Source organism: Peromyscus maniculatus, chromosome 2 (assembly GCF_049852395.1).
Source record: "Peromyscus maniculatus bairdii isolate BWxNUB_F1_BW_parent chromosome 2, HU_Pman_BW_mat_3.1, whole genome shotgun sequence".
In the NCBI taxonomy this organism is placed as follows: Eukaryota; Metazoa; Chordata; class Mammalia; order Rodentia; family Cricetidae; genus Peromyscus; species Peromyscus maniculatus.
The window spans coordinates 122,901,275-122,917,541 of record NC_134853.1 but is presented as its reverse complement, the minus strand read 5'-3'; the positions used below and the strand labels follow the sequence as shown (position 1 = coordinate 122,917,541).

The window sequence follows — 16,267 nt, the reverse complement described above, 5'->3', positions numbered from 1 at the left end:
CCCGAAGTTACACATGCTCTAGACACATGAGTGAACTGATACCTGCTTGCTACTTGTCTTTAGTCCAAGATTATTACTTTACCCACATTATTTCATTGAATTTTCACAGAGTCCTAATGAGACACAAAGAATATTTTTTTTTCAGTTTTGCAGATGTGGAAAGAGACAAGAAACTTGGTGGAATGAGATGCCCCAAGCCCAGTGTTTGGTGAAAGATGGGGTTGAAACGTGAAGGCTATGCCCTTTGAAACTCACCAGCTGATCTCCATGTAATCCTGATAAACAAGAGCATGGTAGAGGAACAACTGTGCTTTATAGATGAGCTTGCCCCAGGAACTGTAGGCTCTGGGCAAAGCAAAGGACAAAATTATCCACGTGAAGTTAAACTGCATTGATAGGTTTCAATGGTAAAATCCCAGTGGGGTATCTTGGACAGTTACAAGCAAGTGTTGGACCTCGTGGATTATTTTTCTCTCCTCTCTGACCTCTCTTCAGGAGGCAAAAATAGATCTGGTGATGAGATAAAAGATTCCTGGATAAAGTGCTGAGGTAATTATGGCACAAGTAAGCCACAGAAGCACTCTTGGATGCTCTATATTATGACAAACCGTCTAAGTGTATTAATTTTAGAGAGGAATAGAAAGGGTGGCCAGGAAACATTTTGAAATAAATGAGTTTTTGATGACACTGGAATTCTTCCCAGGCAATCGCTCAGAGTCCTATATTGGCTTTTTAGATGCAGGATCCTGAAATAGAGAAAGCATCTTCCTATGTCTTGTGTTTCCTTTTTGCTCTCAAGCTTATTGGAGCAAGTGGATGAGATTACTTCAAAGTGGTCCTCTCCCTGCCTCACAGTGAATGACACAAATGGCTTTATAAAATATATTGATGAAGCAAATCAAAGCAATAAAATTTCTTGCCAGGGATCTAAGCAATTCACTTTTGGTCTTCAGATAGTTAGTTCATTTTATTGTAATTTAGTTTGGTTCATTAGGATTTTACAATTACATGACAATAAATGAATGTTATTTTATTTTATTTTTCAGTATATTGAATGGTCACAGTGTGGATATTATAATGTATTTCTTTCTAACGTCCCTGTGCATTTTAACTCTCAGATTTCATACATGGAAATACTATTTGCTTATTTGCTTGTTTTTGTTTGTTGAAACAGAGTCTTCCTTAGCCTAAAGTGGCCTGGAACTCATTATGTAGCCAAGGCTGTCCTGGAACTAATGGCAATCCTCCTGCCTCACCCTCTCAAGATTTGGATTATAAGCATGTGGTACCACACCCCACTCAGAAATGCTTTTGAGATCATGGATTGTGTAGAGCTGAGCCCCAGCTGATACAACACAATTCCTAAGCTAAGGATTGGGGAACATCATAGAAGAAGGCCGGGAAAGATTGTAGGAGCCAGAGGACCAGAAAATCTGCTGTGAAACTGTGTCTCCTAGAAACGACAGGAAAGCTACACCATGACATCTCAAGAGTATGGCTGCCCAAATGAAACAAACCCTGAATAATGATAGTATCAATAGATGTGCTAAAGCGGGAGGGGAAATATCACAGGACCTCACCCTAGACAAAGAACTATAGACAATAATGACTGTTGAGAAAGGGCTCCTATGGATGAGTCCCCTGTTTGTTATCCAATACAAAGTGGTCAGCCCTGAAATCATATGTGCATAAGCCACACCAAATGGACACAGCAGGCTATACTTTCATATACTGATGCATATAAAGAGACTATCAAATTGAGAGGGAGTGAGGGGAGACATAGGATAGGTTGGAAGGAGGACAGGGAAGGGTGTAAGTGATGTAATCATATTTTAATTTTAAAATTGTAATTAAAGAAAAAATATCTTCTGTTCTACCCATCAAGTCTGACTATAACTTACATGTGTGTGCATGTTAGAGAATCGGTAAGATAATCAAGCAGAAACATCACATGTGTGACATAGTACATGAATTACTACTATGCCACATGCTTTAATGCAATAGATGTCTATTATGTTAGATAGACAGATACATTCTTAAAATTAAATTAAAACTTAAAATTCCTGAGCATAAGGCCCTGTGTCAAAATTTTCAGAACAAATAATGACACTCACACTAGCTGCTTTGGCTTTAGCTGAAGTAGCATACAGCAAAGATTCACGGTAAAAAGTAAGATCAAAAGTTCTCAGTGATAAAACTCACATATAGCGTGAGACATCATATAATGTCAGTTCCAATCCTACAAGCTTTACAGTCTTAGCAAAAAGACTCTGCTGACCTTCTGCAGGAAGGGGAGAAATTTGAATACTGTAAACATCCTCTTAGAAACTGTTTCAAGCACTCCAAACAAACCTTTATCACTAGGGAACGTTATAAAAACTATTTCAAATACTTATAACCCTCCATTGCAACTGTTTTACTAGTTTAGTTTTCAAAACTAGAGCCTCAAATGAGTCCATAGTTTGTCAGAATGTTAGCAACACGACCCGGTGTGTTAAGGAGTAGTAGAGAGCTCATCATGCACCCTTTCAACTTTATGAAATTTAAACTTTCTCCTCCTAGGAGGCTCTCCTTGTCCCAAAGAAGTTTCCATCCTTTCCACTTTTCCTACTGTCATTGCTGCTCATGTTCGATGCATATGGTCCTGATGTTACAAATTATCTAGGCACTTCTAGACCTTTATCAGGCATAGTGACACAGATCTCTGTCTCTCTCTACTGTCTTATTTTTTTACTGGGTTGGCGATGGGATTTGAAGTACTTGGAGGTTATGGCATCTGGTTGAGAATCTCTTCAAGGTTGCCCCCCCCCACACACACACAATGCTTATATATGTTGTTTGCTCGAAATAGAAATAACACCAGGGTCAAAATGGATCATCCTCGTTCTCTATCTCAAGAAATCCCCAAATGGCTTCTGGCACACTGACCTTCCAGAAATACAGTGGGCAAGAAACTCCCTGATGTCACATCATCTCTCCCTTTGTTTCCAATCTGTATAATTTGCAGTAAGTCCGAGCTGTGAGGAGTGAGCTGAGAAGAGGAGGAGGAAGTCAAACTCAACTCTACTGGGGGAACTGGTGTCACAGGCATTTCCTTTTTCACAAGATCTAAAAAGCATTCTTAGCATCTCTCAAAGAGAAGACACCCATGTTCTCAAAAAAGGCTACCTGGGAATGTCAACAAATGACTTTAATTTTTTATATAGTGTTATTCAAGCTAAACAAATTATTACAGATGACAGATGTCCCCAAGCCCCAGGTCAGGAAAACACAGAGAGAGCTATGTGCAAAGTTTCACTCCTCCTAAGGCATTTTCCAGAGGACAAGGGTTGGCACATTCTTCCCCCTGCAAGTTGTGGACTCTGACTTCCAAGTTCTTTGGGGAGATCCTATAAAGAGCTCAGACTGCTGTAGCTGTTGCCTGAGTGCAGTAAATGTTACTTAAGTACAACATCTAGGTAATTAAAATTCTCATTACCGAAGATGTAAACACATGGGTGACAAGATCACAGAAGATGGCTCCATTCCCCCTTCTGGACAGTTCATGATTGAGACCCCCAGCATTCCTAAGCTAAAGCACAAATCGTTCGGTCTAGTGCATGAAGACTAGCCAAGTAAATAAGTATTGATTGTTCAGAGCTACAGAGAAGCATGCCTTTACGGCACTACAGGCTGGGTCATGTGACTTGTACCCAGAGGCTTAATGAAATGGTTCACATTTAAAACACTCACCCCACAGTGAGACGTTACACTGAAACTGAAGATTCAATCATAGAGCACAAAGGAGGAAACAAGACAGAGCTGGGCTGTTGACAGAAAGGGACCACAGCTATTAAAAGATGAACAGAGCAAAGATGCTTGTAAGATAACTATCAGCCAAATTCCTGCATCCCACCCCTGATACTAGGCTAAAGGAAACATAATCTATGAATAAAAGCAGGACAGAGGGGTCATATTTACACATTCTTTCATGAAAAATTAGTCTTCCTTGGGCTGTAGAGTGCTTGCCCAGTACACAAGAAGCCCTAGGTTGAATCCCAGGACTGAATGCAAGGGGTATGGTGATACAATACCTGGAAGGAGAGGTAGGAGGAGGAGGAGGAGAAACTCGAGGTCATCCTTAGCTACATAGCTATAGTTCAAGGCCAAGGTGGACTACGTGGAGACCCTGTCTCATAAAAGAAAGAAGAAAATGTCTGCCTTTCTTATAAATCCATGGGATACAGAAAACAGGGCAGAATTTGTGCCCTCACCCATGTTGGCAGAGATGGGATGGCAGACAATAAAAGGAAAAAGCAGCAATGTAACAAAGAAGCAGTCTGTACTATAGGCTCAGTAATGTTAAGTGTCAAGAAGACAAAGCCCAAGAGGAGCCAGAAAGTGGCAAGTGTACAATTTTGGAAGGCAGGTGAGATGTCAAAGCCTTTCTAGGTTGGTTCTTAAGTAGATGTCAGAGTGGAAATAAGCATGAAACACATCACCATCTCCAGCATTAATTTTCAAGACAGAAGAAAACCAAGTGAAGTTCCTCAGAGCCGGAAACATGGTTGGCATGTCCAGAGATAGGAAGGCTCATCGGCTGGTGAGAGGATAAGAGATGAGGCCCTGGTCAATGGAGGCCAGACAGTGTATACCTTATAAACCATGCTTAGTCTTTTCAAACTTTTCCCTAAGAACCATGGAAGTCTCCTAGCAGAATGTTGTTGTGACCTGACTGTGGTCTTACAGAAGGAAACACCACAAACCCTAGTGTGAAAAACTGAGAGATAACCAAGGAGAGTTTAATGAGAGAAGAAAGCCAGTGGGATCCACAGAGGAGGCTTAGGCTTCAGCAGTCAGGCAACAGCCAAATTCCCCAAGGTCCCTTCTAGCAGGGGCACTTAACCACTTCCTTTACAAGCTCTTTTTACAGTAAGCACTTCCAAAGGTCTAATAGATTGAAGTCTTAAAGACAGTGAAAGGACCGGAAGACTCCATTTATAGACTTACTGACAAAATGCTTGCTCTGATTAAAGAAAGAGACTCAGGCTTAGAGGAACAAGTTTCCACCAGCATCTAATTCTAAGTTCTAGATCAAGGCAGTTTCTGAAAAGACAAAACAGGAGCTTATACTTAAAACAGAGCACAAAGGCTCCTAGTAAACAAGGACAGAACTAACAGGGTTCACCAGACACGCCATTCTCCCATGCATCTTGGCTGGGATTATTTGATGCATGCCGACCCTGGCCCTACTCACTTGCCCAGGCTTCCCTCTTCCCAGATACCTTTTTTGTTCTTTTTACAATAGCAACGTTTTTTTTTCCTGTCCCTGCTCTTCTCACTATCCTCTCTCTTGCTCTCTCTTTCTTATCTCTTGCTGCTTTTCCTTCTTTCACAGATAGCCCTGGCCATATCCAGTCTGTTTCTTTGTCTCTCTGCTCTGGACTCCTGCAGATTTCTCTGGATATTTTCTCTCTCCCATGTACAATAAAAACCTTAATCATGCTATGGAGTGGTCATGTCAGCAGTTTCTTTACTATGCCACCTCACGTATAAGTACTTCACTATTTGTTTCCTTATTAATGTTTCCTTGGCCAGATAAAAGGCTCTTTCTGCTTATTCTTTTCCTGAAGAGCTCCCATTCATTCTTAAGACCCTACTTTAATGGCATCTATTCTCTACATGAATTCTAACACAGAGAATGTTTTCTAATGATTCTCATGACAATGAGCAGCACATTTCCATGGCACTACTCACACCTTGCTGATTATTTACTAATGTATATGTTCATCTTCCAGCTACTACATGAGTCCTTGAAGAAATCTTTCTAAAATTGTATTCTCTATACCCAGATTAGGGCACTTGGTGAATATTTCTCTCGAATCAACAAACATGTTCAAACTCAAACGTCTCTTAAAAGTTTCCAATATTACTATGACATAACCAAATTAAATAAAATACTCTATACAGATTCCATTGATTCATTTAAGCAAGTAGGGCTAAACTGCATTCTACAAGACAGCATGTTAGAAGTTCAGCAAAAGCCCAGGCATGTATTATATGGTTTTCCTTTTACTCTCCAGTTGTCCTAGCTTTATCATTAGAGTGTAAACCTTGACTTTGAGTACTTTCATATTTATGTATTAGACACAAATTACACATTTCATGAACATTGGTTAAAATAAGTGTTCTGACTATAGTTTGGTCAACTTGACACAAGCTAGAGTCATTTGGGAAGAGAAAATTTCAGTTGAGCAAATGTTCCCACCAGACTGGCCCATGGGCAACCCTGTGGAACATGTTCTTGGTTAGTGATTAATGTGGGAGTGTCCTGCCCATTGTGGGCAGTATCACTGGGCAGGTGGTCCTGGGTTGTATTAAAAAGACAAAAAGGCTGAGACAGCTGCAGAGAACAAGCCAGGAGGCAGCACTACTCCATAGCCTCTGCATCAGCTCCTGTCTCCAGGTTCCTGCCTTGACTTCCTGTCTTGACTCTTCAGTGATGAAGCATGCCTGAGAGTTGAAAGATGAAGTAAACTCATTATTGAATAATAAGATAATTATTCAAGTTCCTTCCAGATTTGGGATTGTGTGAAGATGATGATGATTTGGGTCATGGTGTTTATCACAATAGAAACCTTAACTAAGATGATAAGAAAGTCTTTCAATAGATGGGGAAAACTAAATTGGGAGAAGAAAAAAATACAAGATTTTTAGTCTCTAATAACTAAAAGCATACTACTTGTCCTTGTAAGCATGGGCAGATAGGTTGTGGTGCCCATCAATACATTTGCTATTCTAGAAGGTGGTAGTTTAGGAGGTGGCCAGGATTCATTGAAGACAAGCACCAGCACCCTTCTTCCTGAAGGAGAGCTGATGACTGAGGAAAGGCACCAGCCAGGAAGAGAAGGTTGAAAAAGTTAGACAGCATCCAGCAAGTGCCAGGCAAAAGTGAGCAAGTTTTATAGTCAGATACTTTACACAGGAACATTGTGCTTCAGAAACTGTTATCTCATATTTGAAGCCAAGGATGAATAATACACTAACCTGGGAATGATACCATCACATTCTGTACCCAGCAAGGCTGAGCAATCCCCTAATACACAACACACACACACACACACACACACACACACACACACACACACACACACACAATCATATCATCCAACAATAATGCTGCTTTTCATCCATTTAGGGAATCATAATTAAAAAATTGGAACTTTAGGGTGAGTATCAGAATAAAATAATGAATAATACAACAAAAATACTTAGAGTAAGAGAAAGAATTAAAAGCTTATATATGTATAACATGTGACCCTGAAAAGAATGCAAATGAAGAACTTAAATAAGATAATATGTAAACATTACAGTAAAGACTTAAAATACAGTAGAAGAGGAAAAATATAGGTTGAACCAGAACTGTTTTTCTTTTCTCCATAGCTACTTACATATGTTCATTTATAGATGTTGAATAAGAACAAATAACATGCAAAGAACCACTTGATGATAATCCTCACGTTCAAGCACATTATAGACTTTTCTAAATACCCAAAGAGGGGAAAACAGGATATATACTACATAAATATTAAATCAATGAGTCAGAGGAAGCACTTTTTCAATATCTGTACTATGAAAAGGTAAAGTGCTGTTATTGGAATTTTTTCTCTTCAGTCTTAAAAGTAGGCCAGATGCCCATATGTCAAAGATGGAGCAATATGGTTCTGCCCAAGGGCCAGAGAAAGCAGTAAGATAATTATTCAAATTTCTTCCAAATTTGGGATTGTGTAAACATGATGATTAACCATGACAAGACATTGAATAGCTACTTTTCTTCAGATATTTTAAAAATAATTCCAGAGTCAGATTTATACAAATGTGTAGTAAATCTGTTGTTAGCCCAACTTCACAACTCAGGTCTACAAAGCCAGAGCTCAATGTTCATTCCATCAAAGTAGTAAATCTATAAATAACTTTAAAAAGACAAATGTTCAGAGGATTAAGATATGAACTGCACCCTCTGCATTATTTAGCTTCATCATGAAAATTACTTTAATTTTGTTGCTGGAATCAAAACAACCCAGTCCTCTTGAAAGAAGCCTACTGTCTGCTGTAAAGTAATAACATGTTTTTAGAGACTTCTGAGTGTGTATCTTAGGATTTCTAACTTAAGTGCATGGTCTGGAAAATGCCAGTCACTGGAAAGGGCTAGTCACATTTCATCATGACAAAGAAGCAAGACTAAGGTGCACATGCTTGTGCCTCCTCATGTAACTTGTTCATACATTGAGAAAATGAAGCAGCATGGGGCTTCTAAGATTGGGGGGAAAAGTCATTCAAATATATAAGAGACGTGTCTGACTTCCAAGAGGGGATTTTCCTTCCTATTTCATGACAATAAATGTGAAAAATGTGAGACATCTTACAACAGATACAACAAAAGACATAAGCATCAATGCATATATTTAATCAGGAGCTGAAAACAAGTTGAGAATCAACTTTACTAAGAGACCTAAAAAGAGGATAATATGCATTGGGAGGGAAGAGGGAGAACAGGAGTCACAGTCATACCTAGAGATGTTTCGGAGTCTGATGATTAGTCAATTCTTTATGCCTATATTGTGTTACATTAGGCCAATGTCTTGTTTCTTTTTTTGGCAATTGTGGGAAATTTTGTTTTAACTCATCTAAAAGATCATTTTATTAGCATAAGTAACCTCACATATCATTAAAATGTTCTTTTTGCAACTTGCTGCAAGAAAATTTGTATAATGCATGAGTAAAACTGGTTCTTTAATCATTCTAAAACTTGATTCTTTTGAAAAGACAAAAACCTCTAGTATTTATAGCTCTATGCTTCTATCGCATCAAGAGTCTATTCTAAGAAGAAGAAAGGTCACATTATTATACTCAAGAACCAAAACGCCACATTAATGAAAATATTACCAGAATTTTAAGAAGACTTTCCAGTCTTTGAAAATTGTCTACGTAAAAATAAAGGTCCTTCAGATCAAAACAATGATGTAATATTCCCTTAATTAGAAAGACATATGCATCTATTCATTAATTGACTATTTTCCTTCCTATGTTCCTTTAATGAGAACTATACACATACTTAGTAGTTACACCACTCAGCGTATTAGATGTAAAGCCACATGTGTTGGAGGAAGGACAAAGAATGAGAGGACTTCAAATCACCACATACTTTTACATGAACACTCTCTTTCTACAAATGCTATCACCATGGGCACGTTTTGAAAACTTAATCTTATGTACTCTACAAGTAACAGAGGCAATGAGATAACAGCATGTGATTCATCAAAATGACCAAACAATTCTGCAATAAAGCATGCCACACCACAGTCAGAAGTAAGAATAACTGTGTCATATTTAACTAGGTGAAGTGTATGTTGGCTGAACATTAGCTGTTCCTCAAAGTGAGCCACATCTTTCTATGGGCAACTTTGATTAACCTTGTGCACAGAGCAAGCATACACTCTTCCAGGAAAGGAGGAAGCTCCTGAGTGAATATTAATTTTCTAACATTCAGAAGCCTCAGCTTATTACATTAGTTGGCACTCTAGCATGCAGGCACAAAATTGCTGTGGGGATTACCTTAAAAACCACTTCCTGCTTTTATTGCCATGGTCCCTATTAAATAAGGCTGAGGCACAAATACCAATTTGGAAGGATGCCTTAATTTAAAAGAACACATTCCTTCAAAGAAACCTGAAGTGGCCTGGGTTTTTACAGGTAAAAATGACTTAACGTTGGGAGTGCTTTTCCTTGCGTTTCCTCCCTGTACTGGTTTAAGGAGGCCATTCTAGTGTTTTTACAGCCCATGTAAAAATACATGCCGGAGGTAGGGGGCTCGGCTCAATTTTCACAGAGCTATTTAATTCTTATACATGACATGCCTAAAATATACATAATTTTTAAGTAACTTAAACAATTTGGAATCATAAATATAAGTGCAGCTTTGTAAGTTGGAACTTAGTTTCCCTACCCTTGAGTAGTGTAAAGACAAAAGTTGTTAAGTATAAAGCGTATACCCCATAGACATGAAAGAACAACACATTAAGTTAGGCTTTTATATGTTAAGAAATAGATTAGAGTTGAGATGAGAATTTTCTATTCTTGTACCAAAAATATACTACTAAAAATACTCTACCACAGAACAGAGACCAAACAAAAATCTTACTTTTAAAAACTCTCTTATTTCCCCATTTGCTGACGTACATTTTTATAAGCAGTAATTTCAAAAGGTCTTTCCAGCCAGAGGCTGATTTTATCTACAACAGCAGGCAGCACAATGATACTTAAGCACACTGTACCTTTGTGTACTCTTAGCTGACCTGCTGTCTCCCTTCCACTCACACTTGTGGTATGGACTCAGAACAAAACTCAGATGTTCCATTTTCAACCTTTCTAAATCACTGTTGAGAATGCAAGAATCTGCTGAGCACAGGAGATGCCTATAAGTCCCCTCTTACCATGTATGAGCCACAGTGAAGCGACGTCGCTGCCGGATGCTTTTATTCACCAGCAACTTTCTGAAAAAGCATGGTGAATTCCTCGGTGAACTGCGTGGAGAAATTTTGGGAGATGTAGGTCTGTTTCCTGGTAGCTTCGGAAGCTCGAGTTCCAAGTGCATCTGCTCCTTGAAAGTCTTTATGCAAACCTCGGGTTCAGAACAAGCAGTAAGTTCCTTGGAAGAATTTTTTGCTGTCATGTCTTATGTGGAGCTCTAGCTTTCACCATCCAAAACAACAGCCTCGAACATAGCAGAGACGCTGCCGCAGGGGTAAAGGGCTCCTGAGTCCCAAGACTCTTCGCAGGCTAATTTGGGAAGCTGTGGTTCCAGTCCTGGAGCTGTTCAGAACAAGAGCAGCATACTGGGAGAATGGCAAGTCAGCCTGTCACAAGGAGCTTTATCAGGCTGCCTTTGCCTCTGAAAATGCGCCAAAGTGCTTTCTCTGCCACTAGCCTCCTTGTAGATGAGGCTTGTCTGCAAGTTACACACTGAGACTCACTGAACTCATTCAGCTGAATATATCAACTCATGAAATATTCATGAGGGCTTTTGATAAATCCTTTACATGTATTTTTTTTTTTAAAGAAAAACCTTATCGAACAAGCTGTATTAACGGAGACAGTCAGCAAAGCCTGGCCACCCAGTCACTTTCGTCTGCACAAAGGGCAGAACCAGAGTCCATCCAGCCTGTGCTGGTAAAAGTCTTCATTCAGAATTATCTAGCTCGGCAATGCACACAGCAGTGACTCCGCCTATCAAATGCTATTGGCCCAGGATTCTTTAAACAACTGAGCCGTCTCCCCCCTTAAAAATACCCTCTACTGCTCAGATTTGCACTGAATTTCTGAGGCTACTGTCTTTGTCACAGTCAAAACTGATTAAGTCAGGGGTTGCCAAAAAGCCTCAATAAAACAGCTTTCCAGATTCCATTTCTGAATCAAAGAGCCAATTTGCTGAAGTTTTTATTCCCCCACTTCCTTCTCTAGAAGATCCAATCAGCATCAGTATAAAAAAAAAAAATGAACAGGAAAATATTGGCTTTGGTTCATTCCCCTAAGGAATTTAAAACCTAATTTTTATTCCAATAAACATTAATCTCATTCTTCTGTTTAAGCCCATTGTTTGGGATATGCCCACAGAAGCCAATCTATATTGCATGCAAAGCCTTTTCTGATGGCCAAATCACCCCTAATCTGAAATGGAGGTAACAGCCAGGTAAAATATGTACCCCAATTAATGGACTCCCAAATTAGGCACTGTGCATGTGTTTGTGTGTGTGCAAAGAGATGCACAATGTGTGTATTTATGTGGCTGTGTACACCAGAGAGTGAGTTTTCACGTTGTTTGTGAGGAGCACAACTCAAACCTGTAGTCAGGGCATGTTGAAAGTGGATCGTTTCAAACTGGCATTTTTTATTTTGGCATGGGGACATAGCTTCCATACGTTAAAAGGCACATTGAGATATAAAGAGGGTCATTGTATATATGTTTCTGAGTGCTGTACAATCTGTATTGACAATAACAGTCACTGGAGGCAGGTTGATCTCAAGCAAATATCACAAAGCATACTAGGGCTAATCAGCAAGAGTGATAGAAAGGAAAGGCACATACAGCAGGACTTCACTCATACTAATGTGTAAAGCCTTCCTGTGCTCTAAAACCCTTCATATATGTCCCACACTAAAGATGTGCTAAAGGTTAAAAGGCTAAATAAAAACAGACCATTGTCTCTTGTACGAGCAGGGGATCCCACTGTAAGCCTTGGGGAAGTAACTGGAGCTTAAACTACTGATTTCTTTTTTTTCTTCTTTCTTTTTTTTTTTTTTTTTTTTCCAAGACAGGGTTTCTCTGTGTAGCTTTGCACCTTTCCTGGAACTCACTTGGTAGCCCAGGCTGGCCTTGAACTCACAGAGATCCGCCTGCCTCTGCCTCCCTAAACTACTGATTTCTAAGCAACACTTAAGTACTACTTAAACTACTGACTTCAGAAAACTCCTCAACATTTAAACACCTAACTAAAATGCATTGTGAACAAATGCACAATCATGGAATTTTAGATTGTACTGGATGTCCCTTGTTATGAAAATAACTCCCCAAATAAGGAAACAGAGCCAGGGGACTGAAAGGACTCATTCAAGTTCATCCTGGTGATTGACATCACCGCTAAATCCCCAACTCAGGTTTCCTGGCTCCTGGAAAGTACTGTTCAGTTCATTTTAAGATGTGCTTTTGTCTAGGTAGGCCTGAGTGCATGCTCTTGGATGTCTGAAGATATTTTTGAGTGACTTGAAATGACAGATTGTTGATAATATGGAGAAAATGTGGTTAATGCTACCTACTATTTGCTGAATTATGCAACAAATCTGAGACTTTCACCCAAAATAATAGAATTTAAAACTGAGACATAAGATTATATGATTCTACCATGATTCACAGTAACCTATTAGCAAAAAATAAAAAAGCAAGTTGGGTTTATTAAAATTATTTCTCATATTTATTCATTAAAGCTATTTCTCATATTTATGTTTCTTTTTTTCTTTTCTTTTTCTTCTTTTCTTTTCAAGGCAGGGTTTCTCTGTGTAACCTTGGCTGTCCTAGAACTCACTTTGTAGACCAGGCTGGCTTTGAACTCACAGAGATCCACCTGCCTCTGCCTCGCAAGTGCTGGGATTAAAAGTGTGCTCCACTACTATCCAGCTCATTTATTTTTCAAAGCTAACAAAATAAATAAACATTTAGGAATTTCTTCTCAGAAAAGATAATGGCAAATTTCATAGCCCTATATGGATAAGTATAAATTGAGGTTTTGATAGGAAAATGCAGATCATGTCGTCACTTGATGGCATTCCACACTCCTGCTTTTGCTCTACCAACAGGATCAAAGACATCCAGACCTGCTAACCTTATCTATCCTAGAAGGAAACCGGGGCCACCAAGAGGGTTAACTGAAATGTAAACATTTAAAGGATAATCAGACTGTTTGAAAGCCTGAATTCCTTAGTTGGTGTTGTGGTTTTCATGTTTATAGTGTTTATAGACAAGCAGAGAGAAAGGAGGGGCTGCAGTCCCAAGGCCATGTCCTCAGTAGCCTTTCTTCCCTTGAACTTCAGTTCCCCAGGAAGACCACAAGCTGGAGATCAAGCCTTTGGTGTGTGTGGGGGGGGGGAGGTTTAGAGGGTCAAACACTGGCATCCTGTGCTTAAGAAGCATCTAATGAATAAAATAGAAACCATCCTGTCCACCTGTAATACTTAGCCCTGGATACCTCAAAAGAAGAAATGAGTAACCCACACTCATCAGTTTATAAGTATATATCCTTGTGAATTACTGAAAATTCCATCTATAGTATATTTCAGTATTAGATAAACAAATCTGTGGCATCAACATCCAGTCAGAGCAATAAAGAATAAAATTAATTAGTCACTAATAGATGAATGATTATTTCTTATAAATATTGGAGGCAAAAATAACAACAGTTTAGTTTTTTCTAAGCTGTAAAAAAAGACCATGTAATTGCTACCAATAAAATGGTGTTTAGAATATAAATATATACCAGTATTAAATGTTTTAAAAACTTATCACCCTTTTAAGAGTACAATTTCACATAAAATAACCTTTTATATTGATAGAAATGTAAAATTTGAACTTCAAAAGTTGCCATTGAGTAAAATTTCTTCGAGTATCATTTTCAGTTGACCTTTGTAAAACTAAACAGTTTTTAGAGACACAAAACTGAACTTTCTGTATTTTAGCACAACATTGAATTCAAAATAACACTGCTCTAATTTACTATGAATACAAACTGAAGGTCTGAGATAAAAGAACATATTCAGCATTTTCTTTTTAAAGAGTGTAGTTAAAACCAACAATATTAACAGTTAATTTCTTAATTAAGTCTTTATGTATTTCTCTGTCTAGCTCCTTCTTGCCAAAACAATACACCATCTGAGGACTGCCACTAGACTCCATTCAGCTCAAGTCACACCAATTCCTTTTCTTCAGTCCAAGGCAAGGTAATGAGAAGGAATAATTGCAACAAAAGTCTATAGCCTCTTCTGACCAATAAACAGTCAGTATGCTTTTATACAACAGTATCGGTACAAATTACAATTTCAATGCTAAGAAATGGAGCTGGAGAATCATTCTAGCATGATTGAAAGAAACATAATGCACAACAGAATACAAAAATAGCTTCTATTCATCTTGGTAAAGTACAATTAACTGATACATATAAAGAAACTGCCATTGAAATAGCATTACAGGAAGCTTCCTGTTCTACTGAAGTGCTGGTATGTTCCATCATAGGAACAGTTTCATGCCTCCCTTTCATGATAAACAGATGACATCAAAACTATTGGCATTCATTATCTCTAGATCTCAGTTTCTTTGTGCTACATTATAAACATTTCCAAATGAAAAAAATGTAAGTGGGGGAAAGAGTATAAGACTTGCAGGCACTGGAGGTGTTGCTAACAGGTTAAAGACCTTGCTTTGCGTGTTCATGGCCCTGAGTTTGATACCCAGCACCAAACAAGATATAACTATAAAGTGCTGAGTTCCAATTATGGTAGTGTGGCTTATTATCCTTCATTTGTAGAATGTTCCATAGAGGGTAGACAATATCTTTCCACTGAATGTACATTATCTTGTCCATTTTCAAATACAAAATTGCATAATTAAGGAACTGGTCCAGTAGATAACCCCAGGCTTCACACTCTATAGCATTGATGATTATACTCCATCAATGCTACTAAAGAGATTGGTGAGAATACCATAGAATAGAAGATAGAATGCTTGTTCCCAGGGTGAGTCTCTTCTCAAGTACTAAATGTCTTGAGTCTGAAGTAACCGCAGCATATTATTTTTATAAGATGACATACAGGATTTGTTTTTATCCATAGGATCTCATTTAATTACTCATCATTAGTAAAGTGGTGTTCAGGAAGCTCAGTTTTCACCTTTGTGACCTGCATCTTGAGGAACATTGTGGGAGGCTACGTCACAGATTATCTGTAGAAGTATATTATTAAGAAACAACTGCCTGTTCCAAGACCTCCAATAGCTTCTCAGAACCCAGAAGAAAACCACAGCAGCCTCAAGGGCCCAACATGCACCTCTTCCCTCTCATTGGCGCTTCCTCTCTGGCCTCACCTCTGGATACGGTCCTCCAGCCTCACTCTGTTCCAGATATTTAGTCTCCTTGTTCATTGACCATGACATGCAAGCTTCCCTTTCCTGACATATCTACATGGTTTACTTCCTCATCTCCTAGCATCTGTCCAGACAGCGTGTGTCTGAAGGCCTGCCCTATCATCCCGTTGGACACGAGAATGACCGCCATGCTTCACTTGCTCTGTTTGTCACTATGTAACATAGTACACACTATTTGCTTGCTGATCTTCCTAGAATTGAAGCTTTATGAAGAAAATGGCTTAATTTTTTTTTCATCTCTATAATCCCAGTCTGGGAAGAATGCCTACCACATGTCAAGTATTTCATAAATACTAATTGGATGAGGAAATGATTTATCTTTCCAGTGCAGAATAAAATGAGGGAAGAGCAATCAAACTAAAATGGGAGAAACTACCTCTCTTACATTTGAGAGAGCTTATGTTTACCATTTTAATGTTTTTTTGTTCAAACATGTGAGATTATTATTAACTCCTTGAGAAGTGCCTGCAATGACCATATTTATTCCTCAACCTTCCAACTGGCCCCAAGACCCACCTCCCAGCCTCTTGCTCTGTCATTTTT

At 38.7% G+C, this 16,267-nt stretch overlaps 1 protein-coding gene across 2 annotated transcripts in view; it reads right to left on the bottom strand.

Moving 5' to 3' along the window:
• Pde4b (phosphodiesterase 4B) overlaps positions 1 to 16,267 on the bottom strand; it is a 580,180-nt gene that overhangs the window by 387,389 nt on the left and 176,524 nt on the right. The window contains exon 1 of one of the 2 annotated variants that reach the window (XM_006987175.4): positions 10,473 to 11,220. The exons of the other annotated variant lie outside the window; for it this stretch is intronic. Coding sequence (XP_006987237.2) covers positions 10,473 to 10,711 — 239 coding nt within the window. The 5' untranslated portion in view covers positions 10,712 to 11,220. Of the gene's footprint in view, positions 1 to 10,472; positions 11,221 to 16,267 lie in introns of those variants that run through there. 2 annotated transcript variants of the gene reach the window in all.